Genomic DNA, 25,611 nt, shown 5'->3' with positions numbered 1-25,611 from the left:
CGCTGATAGACCTGCTCTGTGAAGTGCAATAAAACGAGGTATGCCTGTATTTTGTGGCAAGCTCACAGTCTCCAGAACGGGGGGTGGGGGGCGGAGGGGAGAGTAAACGACAGAAACCCCAAAGCATGTGTTCCTACCTGACAGCCCCAACGTTCGCGCTCTTCTCAAGCTGCTATCTCCCAGAGTTGTTCCTCTCTAAAACCTTTGGGGTTTTGATATTGAGGTTCTCGTACACGGAGGAAGACTCATCATCATCCCTGGAGAAGCAAAAGCAGGTAACACCATGTCCGACTCCCAACAGGGTCCAAACTAGGGTTGTCAGCTCTGGGTTGCGAAATACCTGGATATTTTGGGGGCGGAGCCTGAGGAGGGCGAGGTTTGGGGAGCCATTTTCTCCAGGGGATCTGATCTCTATTGCTTGGAGAACAGTTGTAATAGAGGAAGATCTCCAGGCACCTTAAGCAGTCCCCTTTAAGCCTTCCTCATCAACACCAGAGAGGGAGGCATGGTGTATGTGGAGATCAGCTGGAGATCAGTTGTAATACCAGGAGATCTCCAGCCACCACCTGGAGGTTGGCAACCCTAGTCCAAACCAACTTGGATGCAAACTTGCTATGGATCATCTCCCCCAAACTTCCTCTGCCCAGGAAAGAGCAACTTACCCTGGCGTAGGGGACCTGGGTTTCTCCATCGGAAGGTATCTGATATTCAGGTATTCCCGCTCTGTCCATGTGTTTCTCTGCAACGAGATGGGGAGAAGGGCTCAATTTGGTGTCCCCCCCAAATCTGGCTTTCTGGATGAGGGATGGCCCAGGTTCCAACTTTAGAAAAGGGACGAAGAAGCAGCGGTCTAGGCCTGAATTGGGGTACTTCGCCCTGTTCTGGACACCACATCCTCAGGCGGACATCAAGAAACTAGATCAGGGGTGTCAAACATAAGACCCATGGGCCGGATCTGGCCCCTTGAGAGCACTTATCCGGCCCGTGAGCCAGCTGAGGCAGCCCCCGCCCCCCACTCCTGATCTGGGCTGGAGAGGCATGGCCAGGACTGACCAAGTGACATTTACGTCATGTCCAGTCCTTGTTCGACACCCTTGAACTATACCATTTTGAAAGGAAGGCGCCAGGGAAAGGGAAAGCCAAATGAAACTAAACAGAAAGGTTTCTTTAGGGTCCTGGTTGAGGCAGATTATTATTAAAAACCACAGGACATTTAAAAAAAATCTCTCAGCCTTTCCTCACAGGGGCTTGGTTTCCATACCCTGCCACCTTCTGGCGCCCTCCTTTCAAAATGGTCTATATTCAATTCTATATACTCAATATATATAGAGAAATATTCTAATTAAATATATATATATAGAGAGAAATATTCTAATTAATAAGTAAAATAAATAAGTTCTGAGCATGTTCAACCTAAAGAGTGGTGAAGAACAAGAGGAGACATGATTGTCTCCAAATATCTGAAGGGCCCACTGTATGGAACAACTAAAGGGTAGAAATCTCAAGGAAGCAGATTTGGGCAAAATATGAGGATAAGCTTCCTAATGGCAAGAGCTGTTCAACAGCGGAACTGTCTGCCACAGGAAATGGTGGACTCTCCTCCGCTGGAGGTCTTTGAGCAGAGGCTGGACGCTGCTCATTTTTGCTTCAAATAGGGGGCTGGACTAGATGACCTCCAAGATCCCTTCCAACTAAGCTCCCAAAATGGAAGCATCGGGAAGATGCCCCAACTCAAGCTTCGGCAGAGTTTGCTGGGGCCCTCCCCTTTAACTGCGGAGCGAGAGACGTGTTGGAACATTCGTTGTGTTTTCATTTCACAAATAAATAAAAAAATCACAACGGTGGCAGAGGCCTCTTTAAGCTCTGCATCGTCGCCCTTTCATGGGCCAGCAGAATGCCGGCTACCTGTTCCTCCTCTAGCCGCTTCTGTTCGGTGGATATGTATTGCTGCACAGCCATGTAGACAAACTTGTACTGGGCTTCCGTCTGCACCATTCCGGACCGCTGCCGCCGCACCATCTGGATGGTCTTGGGGATATCAATGTCACAGTTCAAGCCTACGCAAGGGGGAAGGTTTGTGTGTATGAAAGCAAGCATGAGTGACAAACCAACAAGCAGAATTTCCTGCCTTCCTCTCTAATTAAAACTGGAGAACCCCCCTTGGGTTTTGTTTTTTTGTTTTGTATTTAGAATCGTAGAGTTGGAAGGGGACCACCATGGTCATCTAGTCCAACCCCCTGACAATGCAGGAAATTCACAACTACCTCCCCCGCACCCCAGTGACCCCTACTCCATGCCCAGAAGATGGGGAAAAAACTCTCCAGGGTCCCTAGCCAATCTGTCCTGGAGGGAAATTGCTTCCTGACCCCAAAGTGGTGATTGGCTCTCATGGCCCTTTCTTACATGCCCAGGGTAATGCCAAACACTGACCCTACCCTTCCCGCCCGCCCTCTCATGAGCTGCCTAAGTTCAATTTACTAAGTTCAATTTACTTCATTGATATCCTGCCTTTCTCCCCAGTAGGGACCCAAAGTGGTTTATCTCATTCTTCCCTCCCCCATTTTACCCTCACAACAACCCTGTGAGGCGGGTTAGGCTGAGAATCTGTGACTGGTCACCCAGCAAGCTTCCCCAGCAGAGTGGAGGTTCAAACCTGATTCGAACCTCCCAGATCCTACTCCGACACTCTTAACCACTACAGAATGCTGGCTCTCTCCACTTGCCTAGGGGACATTTCTACCCCACGATGGCCACCAACTGCCTTGCTATTCACCAGCCCGTTTCACACCCAACGCATCGGGTTCGTTTCCATCCAAGAGCAGGAGATGCGGAAGTGGAGATCCCAGCCATACCTTGCCTATTAATGGTGTCCATTAAGATGTCGATCACAATGATGGTGCCGGTTCGTCCAATCCCAGCGCTGGGGGAGAACAGGAAAAAAAAAAAGGGATGGCTTGGCTGAGAGGGGATTTGGACCCAGGTTTCCTCGGTCCTTGTCCAACCACTACACCACACTGCCTCCTGTCAGACAGCCTCGGCTGTGCCAAAGCACAACCCCGAGCAGGGCAGGCAAATTCTCCCACCGCCTCACCTGCAGTGCACGACGATCGGCCCGGTGTCGGCAAAGCTTCGCTGAGCTCGGTTGACTTGGTCCAGAAAGTGCAGAACGCCCCCCGGCTCGTTGGGAACCCCGTGGTCCGGCCAGCTGAAGAACTGGAAGTGCTTGATCTGTCTGGGTCGCTCCTCCTGCAGGGGTCGACAGACAGGCAAATACACGTCTGGTGGCTTGAATCCATTATTTATTTGATTTGATTTATTCGATTTACAGTATTTATAGTCTGCCTCATCGGCGGTATTGGAAGGACAATATAAGAAGGTCCCTATAGCAGGAAGGCTTTGCCCTTGTGGGTCAGGGGATATAGAAACTTCGGAACATGTCTTGATCCGCTGTTCGTTCTACCAAGAAGTCTGCACAAGGGTTCTTTCCCCTTTGCTTAACACTTTCCCTGACCAACCAGATGAGTTAAGAAGCTCCTAACTGATGAAAAATCACAGTTTACACTCTTGACTGCTAAATTCTGCGCTGCATCTATTAAAACACGTCGTACCCTGACAGGATAAGAGTAATAGAAATATTTTATTACTCGAAATATTAAGGGGTCCACACCAAGTTATACAATGTTTATATAAATTTTATTCATTCATGAAATAGGTAATATTTAGGCTTAGATTATTTGTAGTAGCAGTAGTCGCTGTGATTTTCTTATTATCTGTTGTGGTTCTCTTATTATCTGTTGTTGTTTTTTGCTGGTCAGTGACCGTATTAATAAATTATTGTAGTCTGCCTCTCTCACTGGGACTCAAGGAGGATCATACAGTCAATTCAATCAACAAGATGGGACATTCAGTAACCCACAAACACAGGAAACTGCCTTATACCAAATCAAGACATTGGCCGCTGTCTATTCTGACGAGCAGCAGCTCTCCTGGGTCTCATGTAGAGGAACTGTCTTTCCCAATAACTCGAAACCCTTTTGTCAGGGATGCCGGGGCTTCAACCTGGCACCTTCTGCAGGCACACAGCGTGTTCTCAACCACAGAATCACACTCCAACCGAGATGGCTCACTTGGGGAGAGCAAGAGCGAGCGAGCGGAAAGACTCACCCTGTCCGTCCGTACAATCTCCAGTTCCCGGATATGGTAACCCTGGACCTCCTGTTCGCCGTTATTCCTGACGCTGATACAGCCGTACTCCTTGGTGCCGTGTTTATCTGGCCAGTAGCGGAAACATTTATTCTGCAGAGAGATACACAAGTCTATTGGACAAAAGGAAAACGACGCATTCTTCAGAGCGCAGTGATAATGCCGCACCCCCCCCCCAATTGGCTCCTTAAAATGCTTTTCGGCAATGGACAGTCATTGCTTATGCAATCAGTATCGAGGGACCCCTTAACACAAAGTCACACCCTAAAGCCTGTGCAAATAGGGAGAACCATTGGCTTTATAGGTGCACCACTCATTATTAAAGTGTCGTAGTAATAACCTTTTTTATCACTGGGTTATAGATCAAATCAAGCCTGAACTGACCCGAGAAGCTAAAATGACTAAACTGAGGCTATCGTATTTTGGCCACATCATGAGACGACAAGAGTCACTGGAAAAGGCAGTCATGATAGGAAAAGTGGAGGGCAGCAGGAAAAGAGGAAGACCCAACAAGAGATGGACGGACTCAATAAAGGAAGCCACAGCCCTCAATTTGCAAGTTCTGAGCAAGGTTGTCAAAGATAGGACATTTTGGAGGACTTTCACTCACAGGGTCTCCATGAGTCGGAGGCGACTTGACGGCACTTAACACACACACACATAAATGACACATGTGTTTTTACTGGCTTATGCTGTAAATAAATCTGAATCTGTAGTAGTAATAATAATGTCCGGACTTGGCTAGCTCCAGGCTAGCCTGATCTCGTCAAATCTCAGAAGCTAAGCAGGGTCGGCCCTGGATGGAAGTATTTGGGTGGGAGACTTCCAAGGAATACCAGGGCGTCACGTGGAGGCAGGCAATAGCAAACCATCTCCGAACGTCTCTTGCCTTGAAACCCCTATGGGGTGGACATAAGTTAGCTGTGACTTGATGGCACCAAAAAAGGGTTTAAAAAAGGAGGGTAAATAGCCGCCTAACATCTTTCTATTATGCCCTGATCCAGCACTAGCTGAAAATCCCACCCCTCAGGAACAGTGTGCATTTCATTTTATCAGACTGAGACGTTCAGCTGCTTGGGAAGTTAATTGGCTCAAAACCTCTAAAGCGCAAACAAGCAACTGGTCATTCCCAAAACAGGAAAATGTGCCCACACTTATGGTAATCCCATTGCAATCGTCCTGAAAAAAAATGTTAAAACCAATCAACACCAAAAAACGAGGCGCATACCCACATGATCAAATGACCTACCACAAAACGTTTAAAAATTGTTCAGTGAACAAGAATCAATGGCTTAAATTGGCTTCTTCAGATAAACAGGTTAAATTTCCTGTTAGGCATCTTTGATATATGATTACCGAGTCGTATTGTATTGAAACAAGAGGCAGGGAAGCCCCCCAAAATTATTTTAAAACCATTTTTTTTAAAGTAAGAAGGGACTCGTCAAAAACAATGGTTTCAAACACAACTTGAGGGGGATTCAGTAAGAGATTAGCATCCCGATATCCTGATCTCCTTGTCTGTAAGAACAGATGCCAACTGGAGGATCATCACATATTCACACACACACAAAAACACATTCGCACAAATGAGTGAGTTAATAAGGTGATCGAATGGCAGGACAATTATTGGCCGAGCTCCACGCTGGCTCGCCTTCAAATTGTGGTTTAAAGAGGCTGTTCAATCTCATCATAAGCTAATTGCAACCCACTTGCTCTTCCTGACATGCTGAGAAAGCAAGAGAGACCCTTCAACCCCTCCATCAAACCAGTAAGGTCGCTCGCTATTTGCCCCCCTCGCCCACCCACACTTCACGTTGACATTGGGGCGTCAAGGGGCAGGAACGCTTCACACTCTTCCGTCTGATCCCTTTTGCTCGAGAACCCCGCGAGTCAGACGGCACGTTCGTTTTTGTCCCCTCTTTCAAAGATGGAGGGCTTTGCTTGCACACAAAATTGTCAGCCCGAAAGGATCGCCAAGTTTGAGACCGAACATTGCAAGGATGCTCGAAAGACATTTCTCAAAGCACCAGGTCAAATCAGAAGGGCCTCAACTGAGGCCAAATCTGTCAGTTCTGGGCTACGCACTGGCATGGGTCAGACGTTGTCTGCGGGATCTTAAGGCCCGCGTGTTTCTTCTCTATCCCTCTGGTCCACAGACTTTCCGATTCGCAATGAAATAAGACTTGTGCTCTTCCCTGCAAACCAGGATTTCCAATGTGTGGGTTAATCCTTTGTGTGGTGGAAAGTGCGCCACCAATAGTATGTGGTTCAGACAAAACCACAAACGATGTCACAAAGCAAAAAACATTGCCATTAGCAAACAGCATGCAAGAGAAGGAGGAAGAAGGAGGGAGGGGAGGCACAAACCCAGGGGTTTGAGAGGCTCATTCCCATAACCCGTGACATCAGAACCCGTGCACTTATGGAGAATGACTTCTTCAAAACAGCAGATGGGTACAACAGTTGCTGTACCAATCCTTACTGTGAACCTCCTTGAGTAAATTTTTGGTAGGAAGGTGGATAGAATAATTAATAATAATTAATAATAATCAATAAATAACAACAAAAACAAAAACAACAATAATGTGCCATCAAATTGCAACCAACTCATGGTGACCCCTCAGGGGGTTTTCAAGGCATGCCTGTCTCTGCGTAGGGACCCTGGATTTCCTTGGTGGTCTCCCATCCAAGTACTAACCAAGGCTGACCCTGCTTAGCTTCGGAGCTAAGGGCTAGTCAGGCTGCTTGTGTATAATTTTCCTAAATAAAAATAAATTATCTGCTTGGGAATGCTATACTATGTAAATTCCTTGCATGCAGAATATCATCCCACGAGGGAGAAAGGCTTCGAGTAGCTTTCATTCTGATGCACTAGGGCATTTTCACACTGTGGCCTTATACCATTTTTTCTTCCTTTCTGCCTCACCTTTCTCTGCAGGGAGGTGGGGAACAGAGGTTTCAGACAGTGTTTAAAAGACAAAGGGAAGAAACAGGGAGTCAGACCTTAAAAGGAATGCACTGCAAAAGTCCCCACTAAGCCTGCAGATGCCAAGCAGTCCCTTCGCACAGCTAATTTGTTGTTAGGCGTCAAGGCCTGCAAAGAGAGCTCAGCTTTGCAGAGGCAACGTCACAAAAGGGAACAGTCTTGGCAGTCAGCCGACAGTCATATATGGCACCAGAGAGAAACATGACATCAAAGGTAGAAAAACATGGGGGAAAGCGGAGAATACACCGACGGAAAATGCAGTAGACAACTTGGGTGAGGTCTGAACCCCAAAAAAACAAAAATTGCACTGAACTTAGGCAGCAAAAACGAGGCAATAATCCTGTTTGAAAACACCCAGGTTAATACACGCGTAGTAAAAGTAGAACAAGATGCATATGAAACAGCCAGCCACAAAAAAGTCAGGAGAACAACTAGTCGAAGCGCTCACCCTCCCTCGCTCCACTTCTCTGGTCGTCATGACAATGATGTGCGCGTTCTCTTGGTACACCATTGCCCAGAAGTCATTCACTGTGGTTTGGAGGCAGCCCTGAGTGGCAATATAGACCTTGCCATGTTCAGAACTTCTCCCATCTTCGAGAATATTCTGGAAGAGAAGACGGAAAAAGAAAAGAAATGGCGTGGGGGGATCCTACAAGACAAAGAGGGTCTTGCAGCGGATCAGGCTTCCTGCCTTACGACCGTCGACAAATTGAGAGAGGTCTTAAAATCGATTCAACATCTGGCTTGCAAACGGATCCAATCCGTTGTCGGCTGGAGGAGAACCATTCTTTTTTAGAGGCTTCATGAGAAGGTGGTTCTGGTCACGCGCACGCCACCCTCTTCGGACGTCCGACGGACAACTAGATTGCACGACACCGTTTCGATGAACCGAAACCAACCCTGCGTTGCCTCCAACCTTAAACCTCTGTGCAATACCTTCTGAACTTGCATAACCAGTATGGTCGTCTTTGGAGGCCGTGCTTCAAAACTCTGGAACTCTTTCCCCAGGGAGACTCGCCTGTCCCCTTCTCTTGCCGCATTCCCACTTTTTTGTTTCATTTGGCAATCCCTCAGCGGTCCCTCCTTCCCAACTAATGCTTTAGTTGCTGTGTTTATGTTTTGTGTGTGTATTTCATCTGTTGTTTTTTTTTAATTGTTTTAATGATGTGTGGGTTTCAGGGGTGGGTTTTAACGGGTTCAAGTTGTTGTTATTATATTACACGTTTCAGGCTGTTAGCCACCTTGGGGGCCCTTGTAAGACAGAAAGGCAGGCTGTAAATTCTGCAAATAAATAAATACCCAAACCCTAGCGCGGGTACCCTTTTGTGGCATGTTTATTTATTGTTTGGGTGTGGGTTTCGGGGGTTGATTTTAACGGTTTCAAGCTGTTATTATTATATTACACGTTTCAAGTGGCTAGCCGCCATGGTGGCCCTTGTTTGAGCAGAAAGGCGGGCTATACATTCTGCAAATAAAGAAAGTCCCAAAGCCCAGCGCGGGTACCCTTTTGTGGCAACGTTTATTTATTTATTGTTTGGGTGTGGGTTTTGGGGGGTTGTTTTGAACAGTTTCAAGTTGGTATTATTCTATTCCATGTTTCAAGGGGTTAGCCGCCATGGTGGCCCTTGTACGAGCAGAAAGACGGGCTGTAAATTCTGTAAGGAAATAAATAAATGCCCAAACCCCAGCACGGGTGCCCTTTTGTGGCAATGAAGAACACGCAGCACCATCTCAGGATGCCCTTCCCTGGGAACCGCTGTGTCCACGAAGCCTGTTTTCCATCAAGCGACGCTTGAGCTGATTAATCTGTCCATTAAAGCGATTGCTGCTTCCACCCCTCCCGACAGTGCTATGAGCCGTGTCCTTCCACGCCAGGGCTACAGGCCTGTTATTGCTTTAAACGCTTCCTTCCTGCCCCGCCTCACTGGGCTCTTTCGCCTTTTATTAGGCTGTAAGCCTGCAGGCTCGTCCTTGTTAAGGAGCATGCGGCACCGAGCACGTGTGGTGGAGGCCGTAAAAGTAACAGGCGATAAACTCCCCGCCATTATCCGGCTGGATTTATTGTAGGATCGGAGGCCAGCTCACACAGCCCTTTTAGAAGAAGAAGAGTTGGGTTTCATATGCCGACTTTCTCTACCACTTAAGTAGGGTTGCCAGGTCCCTTTTCGTAACCTGTGGGAGACTTTTGGGGCGGAGCCCGAGGAGGGCGGAATTTGGGGTGGGAGGGACTTCAATGCCATAGAGTCCAATTGCCAAAGACGGCCATTTTCTCCAGGTGAACTGATCTCTTTCGGCTGGAGATCAGTTGTAATAGCAGGAGATCTCCAGACAGTACCTAGTGGCTGGCAACCCTACACTTAAGGGAGAACCAAACCGGCTTACAATCACCTTCCCTCCCCCTCCCCACAACAGACACCCTGTGAGGTAGGTGGGGCTGAGAGAGCTCTAAGAGAGCTGTGACTAGCCCAAGGTCATCCAGCTGGCTTCATGAGTAGGAGTGGGGAAACCAACCTGGTTCACCAGATTAGCGTCCGCCGCTCATGTGGAGGAGTGGGGAATCAAACCTGGTTCTCCAGATCAGAGTCCACCGCTCTTAACCACTACACCATGCTGGCCTATTAGAAGGCCAAGAGACAAAGCGATTTCCCCACTGACTAAGCCCTGCCTTTTTCTCCTTCCAGGCTGACCCGCCTTCTCTGCTTACCTTAATATAATTGGCGTTGATGTAATCGGAAGCAGGAACGCTCTCGTCCACGTCTCGGAGAGCCACTCGCGTTGTGTCAACTAAGAGGAGGAAAAAAACCCAGGTGCATGGGAGGGAAGAGAAAGACATACGATGCTCCTGACAGCTTAGCAGCAACCCAGCCAGAGAAGACCCAGAATCCAGCCAAGCCAGAATCATGTCTCCAATGCTTTTGGGCTGCTGACAAAAAAGGGCTGATGCCTAGCCCTAATTATTTGCTCCCTAGCAGCTAGTGTTTACAGGTATACTGCCTCTGAACATGGAGGTTCCATTTAGCCATGATGTTGTGAAGAAGAGGAAGAGGAAGAGGAAGAGGAGGAGGAGGAAGAGGAAGAAGAAGAGAAGTAGGAGTAGGAGTTGGTTTTTATATGCCGACTTTCTCTGCCACTTAAGGAAGAATCAGCCCAGCTTACAATCATCTTCCCTTCCCCTCCCCACAACAGACACCCTGTGAGATAGGCGAGGCTCAGAGCACGTGACTGGCCCAAGGTGACCCAACTGGCTTCTCGTGCAGGTGTGGTGAAACAAATCCAGTACACCAGATTAGCCTCCGCCGCTCATGTGGAGGAGTGGGGAATCAAGCCCGGTTCTCCAGATCAGACTCCACCGCTCCAAACCACTGCTCTTAACCACTGCACCACACTAGCTTATAAGGGGACTTCATAATCTGAGATGGTGGCCATCGCATCTTATGGCAGTGCCGACTGGTTATGCAGAAGTTAGGAATCAGCACTTTGGAACACATGCACACATGAAGCTGCCTCAAACTGAATCGGACCCTCGGTCCGTCAAAGTCGGTATTGTCTACTCAGACTGGCAGCGGCTCTCCAGGGTCTCAGGCGGGGGTCTTTCACATCACCTACTTGGGAGATGCTGGGGATTGAACCTTTAATCTTCTGCATGCCAAGGCGATGCTCCACAAACTGAGCCACAGCCCCCTCCCACTTTTCTTGGTCTATCCTGAATCGGCTACCCAATAACTTTAATAGGTTACCCCCCTCCCCGCCGTGTTTTAGCTGCTAGGCTAAGGAGAAAGCTCTCTCCCTTCCTCCACATTATGTCTTTTAATTAAAAACAAGACTTCTCGATATATTTCGATGATTTGGGAGGATATTAGATTCTGCAAGCCTTACGTTTAGCAGAGAAATAGAACGTTGCGGCGAGACTCCCAGGGACGTGGCAGGGATTGGACGGTATCAATTAAAAGGGGACCCCTTTCGCTATTGAATAACAGTCCATAAAGCTTGTCAGTCCTCATAAACAGGGCTGTGCACGTTCTGTATTTAAAACCACCCAAGCCTGCAACCAGGATGAGGTCTGCAAATTGACTTGCTCTCCAGTTATTCATCCTACTCTGCGTAATTTATTCTGCGAGTCATGTAGACGGGCAAGTAACTGGGTGGGGCACACCAAAGCAACGAAAGGGGAGGGGCCGTGGCTCAGTGGCAGAGCATCTGCTTGGCATGCGGAAGGTCCCAGGTTCAATCCCCGGCATCTCCAGTTAAAAGGAGCAGGCAGGAGGTGATGCGAAAGGCCTCTACCTGAGACCCTGGAGAGCAGCTGCCGGTCTGAGTAGACAATACTGACCTTGATGGAGTCAAGAGTCTGATTCAGCAGAAGGCAGCTCCATGTGTTCATGTGTTCAACATGGGCATGTGTGTGTTCTAGTCCCACCCGCTGGTTATTTACAACCCTGCTCAGCTCCAAGTGTGGATTTCAATTCACATTACCAGTCAACTTTAAAGTCTATCTTCACGATCTTAAGGACTAGAAACCTGTTTGTTTGTTTTAACTTGATCTAAAGCAGCTCAAGATGCAGCACTCCACCAAACTCTGGATCTGCAGAAAACACACAGCCGTGTCCATAACTCCCTTTTCTGTTTGCATTTATATAACAATGCTCTTCCTTACACATTTTAGAGAATGGAAACAGGGGCTGAAAAAGATCTCCAAGCCACTGTGGCCCCTTTAAACCCCACCCCAATTTTTAAGGATTCCTCCTTACAGGGAAGGATATTTTTGTAGCGATTCTTCCCTTTGTTTTCCAAACGCTGCCCTTCTTTCCGGGGATAGAGGAGTTTACATTCTTGCTGCTGCAACATCTGTGGAGAGAATTGTAAACATATTATCAACATTAATAATCCTTAGTGCTCAGAATAGTTCACACATTAATTAGCATGCTAATCTTCCTACAAGGTAACTTTGCTCATCTGGAGAGCATCTATTGGTGATCCCTGGGGGACCATGGGAACTGTAGTATTTTCTACAATGGTGATAAGAAACATTACAATATTATATAGGTCAAATGCAATACAATAACATAAGAAAGGCCCTGCTGGATCAGACCAAGGTCCATCAAGTCCAGCAGCCTGCTCACACAGTGGCCAACCAGGTGCCTCTAGGAAGCCCCCAAACAAGACAACTGCAGCAGCACCATCCCGCCTGTCACCTAATATATTCGGCATGCTCCTCTGATACTAGAGAGAATAGGTCTGCAGCATGACTAGTATCCATTCTAACTAGTAGCCATGAATACCCCTTTCCTCCATGAATATGTCCACTCCCCTCTTAAAGCCCTCCAAGCTGGCAGCCATCACCACATCCTGGGGCAGGGAGTTCCACAATTTAACTAGTGTTGTGTGAAAAAATACTTTCTTTTATCTGTTTTGAATCTTTCACCCTCCAGCTTCAGCAGATGACCCCGTGTTCTAGTATTATGGGAGAGGGAGAAAAACCTCTCCCTGTCCACTCTCTCCAAACCATGCATAATTTTATAGACCTCTATCATGTCTCCCCTTAGCTGCAAATGTGAAGCCCTATTACATTTAACAAGCATGGGCCCAGCACAGATGAAGAAGTCAGGGTGGAGGAGGGAGAGAACAGAATTATCCCACTACCTCAAACTCCTCCCAGAATCCTTGCTTGGACTTCTCGCTTTGGTCAGCCATTTTGTTCAGCTCCTTCACTCGGTTGTCGATGTTGGCCGCGTTGATCCGCGTGGTGTTGAAAGGCTGGGGGGGGGGGGAGAAAACAAGGGTGGGATAAATACAACCTCGTGGTATGAGGAGCAATCTCCGTAGCAGAAAACAAATTCAGAGCCGTCTCCCGACCCAGACGTAAGAACATAAGAAAGGCCCTGCTGGATCAGACCCAGGCCCATCAGGTCCAGCAGTCTGTTCACACAGTGGACAACCAGGTGCCTCTAGGAAGCCCCCAAACAAGACAACTGCAGCAGCATTATCCTGCCTGTGTCCCACAGCACCTAATATGATTATATATAATTATCATAAGAAGAGCCATGCTGGATCAGACCAAGGCCCATCAGGTCCAGCAGTCTGTTCTCATGGTGGCCAACCAGGTGCCTCTAGGAAGCCCCCAAACAAGACGACTGCAGCAGCACCATCCTGCCTGTCTTCCACAGCACCAAATATATTCAGCATGCTCCTCTGATCCTGGAGAGAATAGGTGTGCATCATGACTAGTCTCCATTTTTGCATGTGTAAAGTGCCGTCAAGTCGCAGCCGACCTATGGCGACCCCTTTGGGGGTTTTCATGGCAAGAGACTATCAGAGGTGGTTTGCCAGTGCCTTCCTCTGCACAGCAACCCTGGTGTTCCTTGGTGGTCTCCCATCCAAATACTAACCAGGGCTGACCCTGCTTAGCTTCTGAGATCTGACGAGATCAGGCTAGCCTGGGCCATCTAGACCAAAAAGCCCTATGGGAAGACTGCCTCTAAAGCATCCCAACCGATTCGCCATCGCCGTCACCTGTTTCAGATGCACCACCGCCCCCGACTTTTCCACCATGGGGTTCTTCTTATAATGTTCCACCAGATCTGTGAGGGTGTCGAAGTGCTCACCGCCTCCAACGTCATATTTCCCATCTGGCTGTAACGGAAAGTCAGAGTTTTATACCTGTACAATAGCTGCGGGGAGGTCTAGAATTGAGTCCAGTAGCACCTTAGAGACCAGCCAGATTTTTTTTTGGGGGGGGGGGTATAAGTGTTCGAAGAAGAAGAAGAAGAGTTGGCTTTTATATTCTCCCTTAAGTGGCAGACAATCAAACCGGCATACAATCACCTTCCCTTCCCCTCCCCACAACAGACATCCTGTGAGGTAGGTGAGGCTGAGAGAGCTCTAAGAGAGCTGTGACTTTCCCAAGGTCACCCAGCTGGCTTCGTGTCTAGGAGCGGGGGGCGGGGAATCCAGTTCACCAGATTAGCCTCCGCCGCTCATGTGGAGGAGTGGGGAATCAAACCCGGTTCTCCAGATAAGACTCCACAGCTCCAAACCACCGCTCTTAACTACACCACGCTGGCTCTCAAGAGTCAAAGCTTCCTTCGTCAGATACAACTAGGAATGGAGAGTACTCATGGATCTACTTGTATCTGACGAAGGGAGATTTGACTCATGAACGCTTATTACCCCCCCCCCCCCAAAAAAATCCGGCTGGTTTCTAAAGTGCTACTGAATTTGAATCCAGCTCTTCTACTGCAAACCAACACAGCTACTCTCCTGAAACTATCTTCTTCTTTTATTTTTACCAATAATGTTTATTTAATAACATGTTACAACCATCTATTACAAAATCCATGTGTCAAAACAGGTGGAAGAACATTTTTATCGTATTATCCAAATTTCTAAATTGAAGTATAAATCTCGAAATAATAAGACTACATTAATTCCTGAAACTATCTTCTAAGGGTGGGGGGGCACTGTACCTTTTTAAGAACCCATGAAGAGGAAGGATCGCCGGACCTGGGGCTGGGGAGACCCGGGTTCAAATCCCTGCTTGGCTATGAAGCTCACTGCGACTTTGCTTAACCAACCTCACAGAGTAGCTGAACGGAATAAAAAGGGAGGATAACCCTATTCTGTGTTCCTACATTGTAGCTTTCTCAAGCTCCGTGATCCTGTTAAGTCCTCCGGCAGCTTCTTACCTGATACCGGATCATGATGTGGGTCACGCGGGGCTTCCGGTCCCCCGTGTCTGCCTTGTCCTCGTTGGTCAGCACCGACAAGACGAAGTCCCCCGGTTTGCTTTGGCTCTCCCGGACCAGGAAACTCCCTGGTTTGCCTTTGTCCGTCAGGAGCTTCTCAGCTTCTTTGCCTGTCAAGTGGCCATGGTACCATCTAGGGAAATCAAAAGACTCAGAGAGGGGCAGATGGCGTGGGCAAAGGACTGAACTGTGAAGTCCCTGGTTCGAATCTCTCCTAAGCCGCTAGGTGGCCTTAAGCAAGCTACTCTCTTGCTTAAGGGACCACCAGGGTCACCTAGTCCAACCCCCTGAAGGAAATTCACAACTATCTCCCCCCACACCCCCAGTGACCCCTACTCCATGCCCAGAAGATGGCCAAGATGCTCTCCCTCTCATCATCTAAGGTCACAGAATCAGCATTGCTGACAGATGGACATCTAGCCTCTGCTTAACAACCTCCAGGGAAGGAGAGTTCACCCTCCCGAGGAAGTCTGCTCCACTGAGGAACCGCTCTAACTGTTAGAAAATTCTTCCTAATGTCTGGACGGAAACTCTTTTGATTTAATTTCAACCCGTTGGTTCTGGCCTGACCTTCTGGGGCAACAGAAAAAAACGGTTCTGCTCCCTTCCTGATGTAAAACTTAAGCCTTCCCCTCACCTACAGTTTACACATAGAATGGGGCTGATTGCATTACATCTAGATCAAATCAAATTCAATTTATTTGCAGTCAAAGACCAGGGACATCTAATACCAATCGTGTTAAAACTATCAGATACCATTCCTGCAATAAAATGGTAAATCCCTAATCTAAAATGATAAATCCCTACTCTAAATACATGGCTACTGAGCGCTACTCCAACATTACAGACATAAACATATCCACATACATACCTACTTACATACAAATATATTAATACAGAATATTAACAAAATTACGTTTAGATACACATAAATCTCTACACCTGAAGTGCAATTAATAAAAGAATGCATTTAAAAATTAATAATACTTCTGCCTTATTAGACATGCCAATACACAGAATTTTGCCACCTTAAAGGTAGTTTCATTAATAGGGTTGCCATCCACCAGGCAGGTACTAGCTGGAGATCTGCTATTACAGCTGATCCCCAGCCGATAGAGATCAGTTCACCTGGAGAAAATGGCTGCTTTAAAGGGCCATTGGACTCTATGGCATTGAAGTCCCTCCCCAAACCCCGCCCTCCTCAGGCTCCGCCCCAAAAACCTCCCGCTGGTGGTAAAGAGGGACCTGGCAACCCTATTCATTAAAGCAGCTGGCAAGAAGAAGGGCAGGAGCCCCGTGGCACAGAGTGGTCAGCTGCAGTACTGCAGTCCAAGCTCTGCTCACGACCTGAGTTCGATCCCGACGGAAGTCGGTTTCAGGGAGCCGGCTCGAGGTTGACTCAGCCTTCCATCCTTCCGAGGTCGGTCAAATGAGCACCCAACTTGCCGGGGGTAAAGGGAAGAGGACTGGGGAAGGCACTGGCAAACCACCCCGTCAACAAAGTCTGCCTAGGAAACGTCGAGATGTGACATCACCCCATGAGTCAGTAATGACCCGGTGCTTGCACAGGGGGCCTTTACCTTTAAGAAGAAGGGCAGTATAAAAAGAATTTGGCCTGCCTGGATATATATCTAGATCGGGTTTGCTCTTATACCAACCTCGAGCAATTAATTCTCTTTTAAAAAACGGGTTTTCTACCTCTTGTCCTCTAGATGGCGCATCTGGCCCACTTCAGGGAGCATCTCAGCCGCTTCCCTCACTTTCCACCCATGGAGGAAAACCAGTTCCCACATTACATCACCAGCCCCGTCTCTGTCATCATCCAGGAAACAGGATTGGGGAACACGAGACCACAAACTCCCACCATTCACTTAATGCCGTTTCCATCCTATAAAGGGAACCCACGCTTATTCGTCTGGAGTTGTCGGTTCGATCCAGTTCTCAGTGGCTCAGTGGTAGAGCATCTGATTGGCATGCAGAAGGTCCCAGGTTCAATCCCCGGCATCTCCAGTTAAAGCACTGGTTCCCAACCAGGGGTCCATGGACCCCCAGGGGTCCGTGAGAACTAAATTAAGGTCTGCGAAACAAAGTTATAAACCCATAATAAATTAATATTTTCAATTAAAAGTTCTCTATTATAAAATATATATATTCAAATATTATTCTAAGTTTAATGTTTAACTAACAGTTATGATTAAAGTTTATTTTCAAATTCTCAGAATTTTAATTTTGAACCTTGGGGTCCCTGCACCGAACAAAAAAGTCCTAGTGGTCCCTGGTCAAAAAAAGGTTGGGAACCACTGAGTTAAATGGACTAGGCAAGTAGGTGATGTGAAAGACCTCCGCCTGAGACCCTGGAGAGCTGCTGCTGGTCTGAGCAGACAATACTGACTTTGATGGACCAAGGGTCTGATTCAATATAAGCAGCTTCATGTGTATGTATATTCATCAAACTAGTCAACAGGAATGCCTCTGGGTAGCTGCAATCTAGATTTTCCTTACCCTGAGTTGCTATAGCTGCTCCCTGCATCGTGGAGTAGGGGTGGAAAACATGCACCTCTAGCATGAGGGGAGGGGCTGTGGCTCAGTGGTAGAGCATCTGCTTGGCATGCAGAAGGTCCCAGGTTCAATCCCCGGCATCTCCAGTTAAAGGGACTAGGCAAGGAGGTGATGTGGAAGAGCCCTGCCTGAGACCCTGGAGAGCCGCTGCCGGTCTGAGTAGACAATACTGATTTTGATGGACCCAGGGTCTGATTCGGTGTAAAGCAGCTTCATGTGTTCATGTGCCTTAGGGATAGCCAGGATGCTTATTTTTTAAATAAATCATACCTCCTTGGGGAAAGGAATTTCTCAGTCAGGAATTACTGAAGGGGTTGGCAATGCTTTTGAATGTAATGTTAAGGTATCTTAAAAGTATGAACAGTCAGCACATTCAAGATGGATTGGAGGAACCAGCATTGTGTATTTTCCCTTGTCCTCTTTCTCTCAGTGCCTTAAACTATAGATATTTCGACTGCTATCAGATGAGTTGTTTTTTTTTTACTGTATGCTATGTACTGTTAGGTATGTTTATTGTTTAAAACTGTGTAAACCTAAAATGGAATATTATTTTAAAAAATACCTAAATCATACCCTCCCTTCTAATATTTTTTATGGTTCCATGTTTCTGTCAAGCTTTTGGTGGGCTTTTATATAGAGATGCTTTTCTTTCTGGTTTCTTATTTCCCTGGGTGCTGCTTTGGTCCAGCTATCAAAAAACGAAGTTTCATTTGAGTGGTTGTTTAATGTTGGTATTGCTTAAACGTTTGTCCGTAAGCTGGACTCGAGAGCCAACCTGGCACATCTCATATTGCGTTTTACTATATGTCCTTGGCAATTCTCACAACGACCTGGTAAGGTAGGCTTGCATTATCCTCAGGGAGGTTTGGAAGATCCAGAATAGCACGCAAAACACTACCGAGGGTTTGATCTGGGGTGGATTCTCCCCGCTCACCTCTCCGAGGTAGGATCCTGGCAATTGAGAGGGTATTTCAGCTCTATAATGTTGCTGTTTTTCTCTCGTAGCAGACCCTGCTGTTCGGTGTAATACTGGACGAGCTCGGCCAAAGTTGCAAACTTCTCCCCACCGTAGAGGTCATAGTAGTCGCCGGTGTTCTGGATTTTGATGTGGGTCACCTCATCGTTCCTCCTAGCATGGGGGGGTGGGGGTGGGGGAGAGGAAGAGAGAGAAAGAAACTTGTAATATCAGGCAAAGACTGATAGTCCATGTCATTCTTAGGGTTGCCAGATCCCTCTTCGCCACCGACAGAAGGTTTTCAGGGTGGAGCCTGAGGAGGGCAGGGTTTGGGGAGGGGAGGGCTTCAATGCCACAGAGTTTAATTGCCAAAGCAACCATTTTCTCCAGGTGAACTGATCTCTATCGGCTGGAGATCAGTTGTAATAGCCGGAGAGCTGCAGCTACCCACTGGAGGTGGGCAACTCTGTGTGTGTGTGTTAAGTGCCGTCAAGTCGCTTCTGACTCATGGCGACCCTATGAATGAAAGTCCTCCAAAATGTCCTATCTTTGACAGCCTCGCTCAGGTCTTGCAAATTGAAGGCTGTGACTTCCTTTATTGAGTCCATCCCTCTCTTGTTGGGTCTTCCACTTTTCCTGCTGCCCTCCACTTTTCCTAGCATGACTGTCTTTTCCAGTGACTCTTGTCGTCTCATGACGTGACCAAAATACGACAGCCTCAGTTTAGTCATTTTAGCTTCTAGGGTCAGTTCAGGCTTGATTTGATCTATAACCCACTGATTTGTTTTTTTTGGCGGTCCACGGTATCCGTAACCTGTGAGGTAGGTGGGCCTGAGAGAGCTCTAAGAGGGCTGTAACTTGCCCAAGGTCACCCAGCTGGCTTCATGTGGAGGAGTGGGGAAACCAACCCAGTTCGCCAGATTAGCTTCCGTCACTCATGCGGAGGAGTGGGGGATCAAACCCGGTTCCCCAGATTAGAGTCCACCGCTCTTAACCACTACGCCATGCTGGTGTACAATTGGGAACTGAATCTTTGCGACATAATTTGTGTTCTTTCTCAGTCCCACACTCAATCACACATAGACAACCATGCCTTCTCCATCTGCTATATATACGCAGGAAGAAAGGGACAGGGAGAGACAGACAGAGCTTTCAGACACAAAACGCTGCAACAAAGCTATGTTCTGGAAGGAGGCTTGCACAATGCACAACCCCTTCCACTCAGAAAAGTTCCTCACTCTTGTTGCTAGTGCCGGGCGTATTTTGTACATAAGAAAATGGGGATTCCGAGCCAAAGTAATCCAAAGCCAGTAAATTTGAATTTTGCACTCATTCGCCTCATTCGGCTTCCTCAGCATCAATTATTCGGCTTTTGTGAATCCGAGTAAGGGGAAGGAACGGTGAAAGCCACCGCAGAGGGGATCGTGTCCTGCGCCAGATCTCCTTTGCCTCCTGAGCAGTGGCAGATCTACTATGAAACTAATGAAGCTTAAGCTTCAGGGCCCCTAATCCCGGAGGGGCCCGGAAGCAACTTTTTTTTTAATGAGTGGATTTTTCAACAAAATTGATGGGAGTTTTTTTTTTTGTTATTAAAATAAGGCTATTTTAGTGACAGAGTCATAAGCCAATGGGTTGAAGTACTTAATATTGACCTTGGAATGTGCTCTAATACCCATTTCATATGACCTCAAAATGCCCCTGTAATCAATCAAATTTCAAAATTTTATCGGGGCCTTGTTGCCACCTCGTTGCTGGTGGGGAGGGGCTCCCTAAATGGCCCATTTTCAAGGACTCCACCCCACCACCCTGTTCTCTGCCATTTGGGCCTCGAGGTCCTTGCAAGGGCAGCAAGGCCCTTTGGACCTTGTCGGATGTTGCCCCACTGTTGCTGGTTGCGAAGGGGGGCCCATAACAGTTCAAGCTTTAGGGCTCCCAAAATTTAGGTCCGCCACTGCTCCTGAGATTTCAACCATCCTTGCCACACACATTTCCAGTCCGATCTTCACAGCCAGGAGAATGCCAACCTTCACTCTTATTATTATTTTTTAAAAGCTACAACAGAAAGAGATTCTCGGCTAAGCTGAGTTCGCTGCTTTCCCCAGATTTGTTCTGCTTCCGCGGAAAATTGCAACCCGCTCGCTCCCTCGTACCTGCTGGACTCTCAGGGGCAGGGTGCATCATCCACTTAGAGCAACGGAATATATTGGCCTGATGCCCCCCCCTTTAAAGTAGTTTAGGAAGGATGAGGATGGGGGGGGGGAACCATGACCCAACTCATCCATCAAGCATTTGGATTCTGGGTGAGCTCAGCAAGCTGACAGCCGCTAAGTGCCTTTAAAATGCAATTACTCTTCCGCCACCAAGGAAAGCTCGCCTGGATTCAGGAGGGCCAGAAGGGACCGATGGAAGTGGACCGCTCTGCTCTCGGTTGCCAGCCAAATGGTGTTAACCCTCTCGGCGCTGAAAAGGGGACTGGCGCTTGGCTCGTTGTCTGGCGTTGGCCAGGCTTTTGAAAGGGAAGAAGAAGACGAGTTGGTTTTTATATGTCGACTTTCTCTACCACTGAAGGAAGAATCAAACCGGCTTACAATCACCTTCCCTTCCCCTCCCCACAACAGACACCCTCTGAGGTAGGCGGGGCTGAGAGAGCTGTAAGAGAGCTGTGACTAGCCCAAGGTCACCCAGCTGTGAAGGAGTGGGGAAACCAACCCGGTTCACCAGATTAGCGTCCGCTGCTCCTGTGGAGGAGTGCGGAATTAAACACGGTTCTCCAGATCAGAGTCCACCACTCCAAACCACCGCCCGGCCCGACCAAATGACATTTATGTCATATCTGGCCCTCATAACAATTGAGTGTGACACCCCTGCCTTAGAGTATCTAGCAATTCCTAGAGTGGGCTGATGCTTCTCCCTCCAAGACTCCCACCAGTTGCCATGCTGATCTTAGCAACTCTATTACAGAGAACATGCACAGCGTCTATGAGACTAACATCCAATAACATTAATATTTTAAATCTATTTTAACAGATACATGCTGACTAAGAAAAGTCATTTTCAACAGCTTATCATATGCATATTTCCCCTGTCCCCCCCTCCACTTTCTTTCAACCTTTTCAGTTTCACATCTTCCACAGAAATTCTTTGTAATTCAGAATGCTATTTTTAGCTTTCCAGTACATTCAACTACCATTCAAATTTTGGCACAGACGCACGAGAGATAAATCAAATGAGCAAGAAAGAAGTGAAAAAGAAGAGGGAAAAGATGGCATTCAGCATCCAACAGCTTGAGATTCCATATTTGATGCCTGCTCAGATCAAGAGTTGCCAGGAAATCTAAAACACTTGGACTGCAAATCAAAATTTCACAAGCAAAATTCGTTCTGAAAATTTGTAACCAAAACTGGAAAATCCAGTAGAGAGCCAATATGGTGTAGTGGTTGAGAGCGGTGGTTTGGAGCGGTGGACTCTGATCTGGAGAACCGGGTTTGATTCCCCACTCTTCCACATGAGCGGCGGACGCTACCGAGTGGGTTTCCCCACCCCTGCACATGAAGCCAGCTGGGCGACCTTGGGCCTGTCACAGTTCTCTCCAAACTCTCTCAGCCCCACCTACCTCCCAGGGTGTCTGTTGCGGGGAGGGGAAGGGAAGGAGATTGCAAACTGGTCTGATTCGTCCTTAAGTGGTAGAGAAAGACGGCATACAAAAACCAACTCTTCTTCTTCTGCGGCATGTTTGCGAAGATTTGTTTTGCCTCTACTTTAGATGCCCAATGCAGAAAACAAGGAAGAAACAAGGATACAAAGGTGGGGTGCAAACTACTGAGGTGCCCCTCCCTTCCGTCTCTCTCCTCCCCAACTATTCTTCCCCCATAATCCTTTTGCAAGCTACCAGGTTGCGACGCCAACAGTCGGTGCAGAAAAGGAGCACACAGAGAACTGAAAATGCTTCGGCAATGTCCCTCAGCCTTCCCCAGCTGACACGAGAATATACAAGGGGGTTTCTGTGCCGAGGAACTTCATTTGCGGGACGACAAAATCAGTTCTGCAAAACGGGGCTCCCGCGGTTGCTCCGCGGCGGCAACTGCCAAGCGAGGGCGGAAGGCCTCGTTCAACCCAGCAGCTGGATTAAATAATTGCACGGAGAAACGGCTGCCGCGGAAGATTCCAGCCGCTTCATCTTGGCGCGCTTAAAGCCCCCCCTTTCGAAGCACACAGCTGCAACCGCTAATTACACGGGAAGGCGCAAAAGCTCCCCGAGACACGCCAGCCGCGCGTGGGTTTTGGGTTTGTTTGCTTAAAAAGCGCCGTCGAGAAGTTCACACGGGACAGAGGCCCACAACCAAGTTCCGCTCCCTTTAAACACCCCTGCCTTTTCGGCTGGGACGTCATGCCAAACTTCACTTTACCGGCACTTCTTCCCCACAAGTCGAAACGAGAGATGATGTCACCGGATCGCCGCATCGCTCCCCCCCTGCAAGCGGCAGCCAGTGACGCAGAGATAGAGAAAATACCCAGCGCCATAATGCCACGTTTCGTGTTGCTTTTGAATAATTTGTATGCTGCCTCCTGCCCGATTATACCCCTACAAAGTGGCTGACTAAGAGAACTTTAGGACCCAACACCATAAGATTAAATAGAGGGAAGTGATGATAAATGATGTCATTAGTGGGACGGTGATGGCAAACATCCTCTGGTCCTTGGGTGTCACTGGCGAACCAAATATGCATCCGTCACACACTCCCTGAAACATCTAGCTGAAACATCTAGCTTGGACCTGAGGCACCAACTCATGTGTTGGACCCGGGTTCAAATCCTCACTCAGCCATGAAGGTCACTGCGTGACGTGGGCCAGCCATTCTCTCTCGACCTGACCCACCTTGCAGGATTGTTGTGAAGATAAAACGAGGAAGGGGAACCACGTAAGCTGGCCTGAGCTCCTTGGATGGAAGCTGGGATAAAAATGTAGAGGACGATGCAAAAACTTGTATCATTTATATAGTTCAATTTTCTTGGTGCGGACTCTATTAATTCAAAGAGCCCTTTACACCGTGAGGTCAAATTCCAACGTTATTCCATCAGTCAATATCATTCAGTCTTGTGAGTGTCGGGGCCTGAATTTTTATTTTTTTCCATTAATTCCATTTTTAGCCTGACCCAACCAACGGGACTGGAAGTGTGGTGTACAGCCTCTCTCACACAAACAGGTTATATCTACACAACGCCCCTGTGAAGAAGATCAGGCTGAGAGACAGTGACGGGCCCACAGTCACCCAGAGGGTCTCACGGCCCAGACTGGATTTGAATCCGGTTCTTGGTTGATAGCGTCAGGCAACCAGATGGAGAGATCCTCCACTCTTTGGCAAAGGGATTTTTTAAAAGAAGGTTCCTCCATTTCCCTGCCCCAAATTCTGTGTCGTCCCCCCACCAATCAAACACACAAAGCTGCAATTCAAGAGATTCCCTCCCTCCTTTTCCATTTTCTCGCCAGCAAAAAGGCCCTTCAGTGCTTCAGCAGCCTGAAAAATACCCAGCCCCAAACGGACAATTGGATCCATTTATGCCGTCCTTTTCCTCCCGGACTAGAGCCTTCCCTCCCCACCCCGATTTCATTTCAGCTGCCGAGTAAATAAGCTGCCAGAAGAAGAATCCCACTGGGAATGTGGAAACGGCACCCAAAGCACCTCGCCCCAAACGGATCCTGCGTTCTGGAACGGCGGTGCAATCTTTGAGCACTCCAAGCGGGCGCAAAACACACGCTTCGTGGGGCGGACCAGGAGGCAAGAAGGGGCGAAAGGTCATGGAGACAGGCCCAAGGGGACAGGCGGAAATTCTCTGGGGGGAGACATGGGTCGCTGCCCAGTAGGACGGGTCCAGCCCGGAACATCCATTATTTATTGTTTATTTTATTATTATTTTTTAGATTTATATAAATCTAAATCCCTCTCCCATAATACTGGAACGTGGGGTCATCTGCTGAAGCTGGAGGGTGAGAGATTCAAAGATAAAAAGGAGTCTTTCTTCACACAACGCCTAGTTAAATTGTGGAACTCCCTGCCCCAGGATGTGGTGATGGCTGCCAAATTGGAAGGCTTGAAGAGGGGAGTGGGCATGTTCATGGAGGAAAGGGGTATTCATGGCTATTAGTTAAAATGGATACTAGTCATGATGCATGCCTATTTTTCTAGTATCAGAGGAGCATGCCTATTATTTTGGGTGCGGTGCAACACAGGCAGGAGAATGCTGCTGCGGTCGCCCTGTTTGGGGGCTCCCTAGAGGCACCTGGTCAGCCACTGTGTGAACAGACTGCTGGACTTGATGGGCCTTGGTCTGATCCAGAAGGGCTTTTCTCATGTTCTTATGTTCTAATGCCCTATCCCAGCCACGGCCAGGCTCGGGGGGAGGGTCACAATCAATACGTACCATAAAATGCGAAAGCATTCAATTCATACAGTATTATTTAATTCAGTTAAATTCCAATTAAAACAAAATCAAAAAAATAAGATGGCGTGCAAGTTTAACATACAGGGTCTTGGCCGACTCGAGAGGAGCAGCCAGGCTCCCCAATTAAATTATTAGGGTTGCCAGGTCCCTCTTCACCACCGGTGGGAGGTTTTTGGGGTGCAGCCTGAGGAGGGCGGGGTTTGGGGAGGGGAGAGACTTCAATGCCATAGAGTCCAATGGCCAAAGCGGCCATTTTCTCCAGGTGATCTCGGCTGGAGATCAGTTGTAATAGCAGGAGATCTCCAGCTACTACCTGGAGGTTGGCAACCCTAGGCTAGTCATAGTACTCTCTGAACTCTCTCAGCCCCACCTACCTCACAGGGTGTCTGTTGTGGGGAGAGGAAGGGAAGGAGATTGTAAGCCAGGTTGATTCTCCATAAAAGGTAGAGAAGGTAGGGAAAGTCAGCATGTAAAAACCAATTCTTCTTCTTCTTCAAACTCAAGCAAAGCACAGCAGAGCTTGGCCAAATCGTTGGCAAACAAGATTTTCACAAGGCTGCCGGGGGAAACCAAGCAGATCCCCACCCCCAGTCCCCCCCAGTCCACATTATAGCTTCTGCAAAGATAAGATCCACGCTCCTAGAATGTGACCCACTGACCACGGTTAAGTAGAACTCCCATTTGGAGGCTTCTGAACGGCTCCCTCCAGCACTCGCGTTTTCCAA

At 48.0% G+C, this 25,611-nt stretch overlaps 1 protein-coding gene across 1 annotated transcript in view; it reads right to left on the bottom strand.

Annotated features, from left to right (window-relative positions):
* Positions 1-157: 157 nt before the first annotated feature.
* LOC130491721 (tyrosine-protein phosphatase non-receptor type 11-like) overlaps positions 158-25,611 on the bottom strand; it is a 30,183-nt gene continuing 4,729 nt past the window's right edge. The window contains exons 3-15 of the mRNA XM_056865509.1: positions 18,425-18,619; positions 14,872-15,064; positions 13,700-13,819; positions 12,830-12,943; positions 11,938-12,034; positions 9,894-9,973; positions 7,638-7,793; positions 4,165-4,296; positions 3,092-3,246; positions 2,853-2,920; positions 1,906-2,057; positions 663-739; positions 158-257 (exon numbers count right to left, since the gene is read on the bottom strand). Coding sequence (XP_056721487.1) covers positions 173-257; positions 663-739; positions 1,906-2,057; positions 2,853-2,920; positions 3,092-3,246; positions 4,165-4,296; positions 7,638-7,793; positions 9,894-9,973; positions 11,938-12,034; positions 12,830-12,943; positions 13,700-13,819; positions 14,872-15,064; positions 18,425-18,619 — 1,624 coding nt within the window. The 3' untranslated portion in view covers positions 158-172. The remainder of the gene's footprint in view (positions 258-662; positions 740-1,905; positions 2,058-2,852; positions 2,921-3,091; positions 3,247-4,164; positions 4,297-7,637; positions 7,794-9,893; positions 9,974-11,937; positions 12,035-12,829; positions 12,944-13,699; positions 13,820-14,871; positions 15,065-18,424; positions 18,620-25,611) is intronic.

The sequence above is a fragment of the Euleptes europaea genome, chromosome 19 (genome assembly GCF_029931775.1).
Source record: "Euleptes europaea isolate rEulEur1 chromosome 19, rEulEur1.hap1, whole genome shotgun sequence".
In the NCBI taxonomy this organism is placed as follows: Eukaryota; Metazoa; Chordata; class Lepidosauria; order Squamata; family Sphaerodactylidae; genus Euleptes; species Euleptes europaea.
This window is presented reverse-complemented; position numbering and strand designations above follow the sequence as displayed.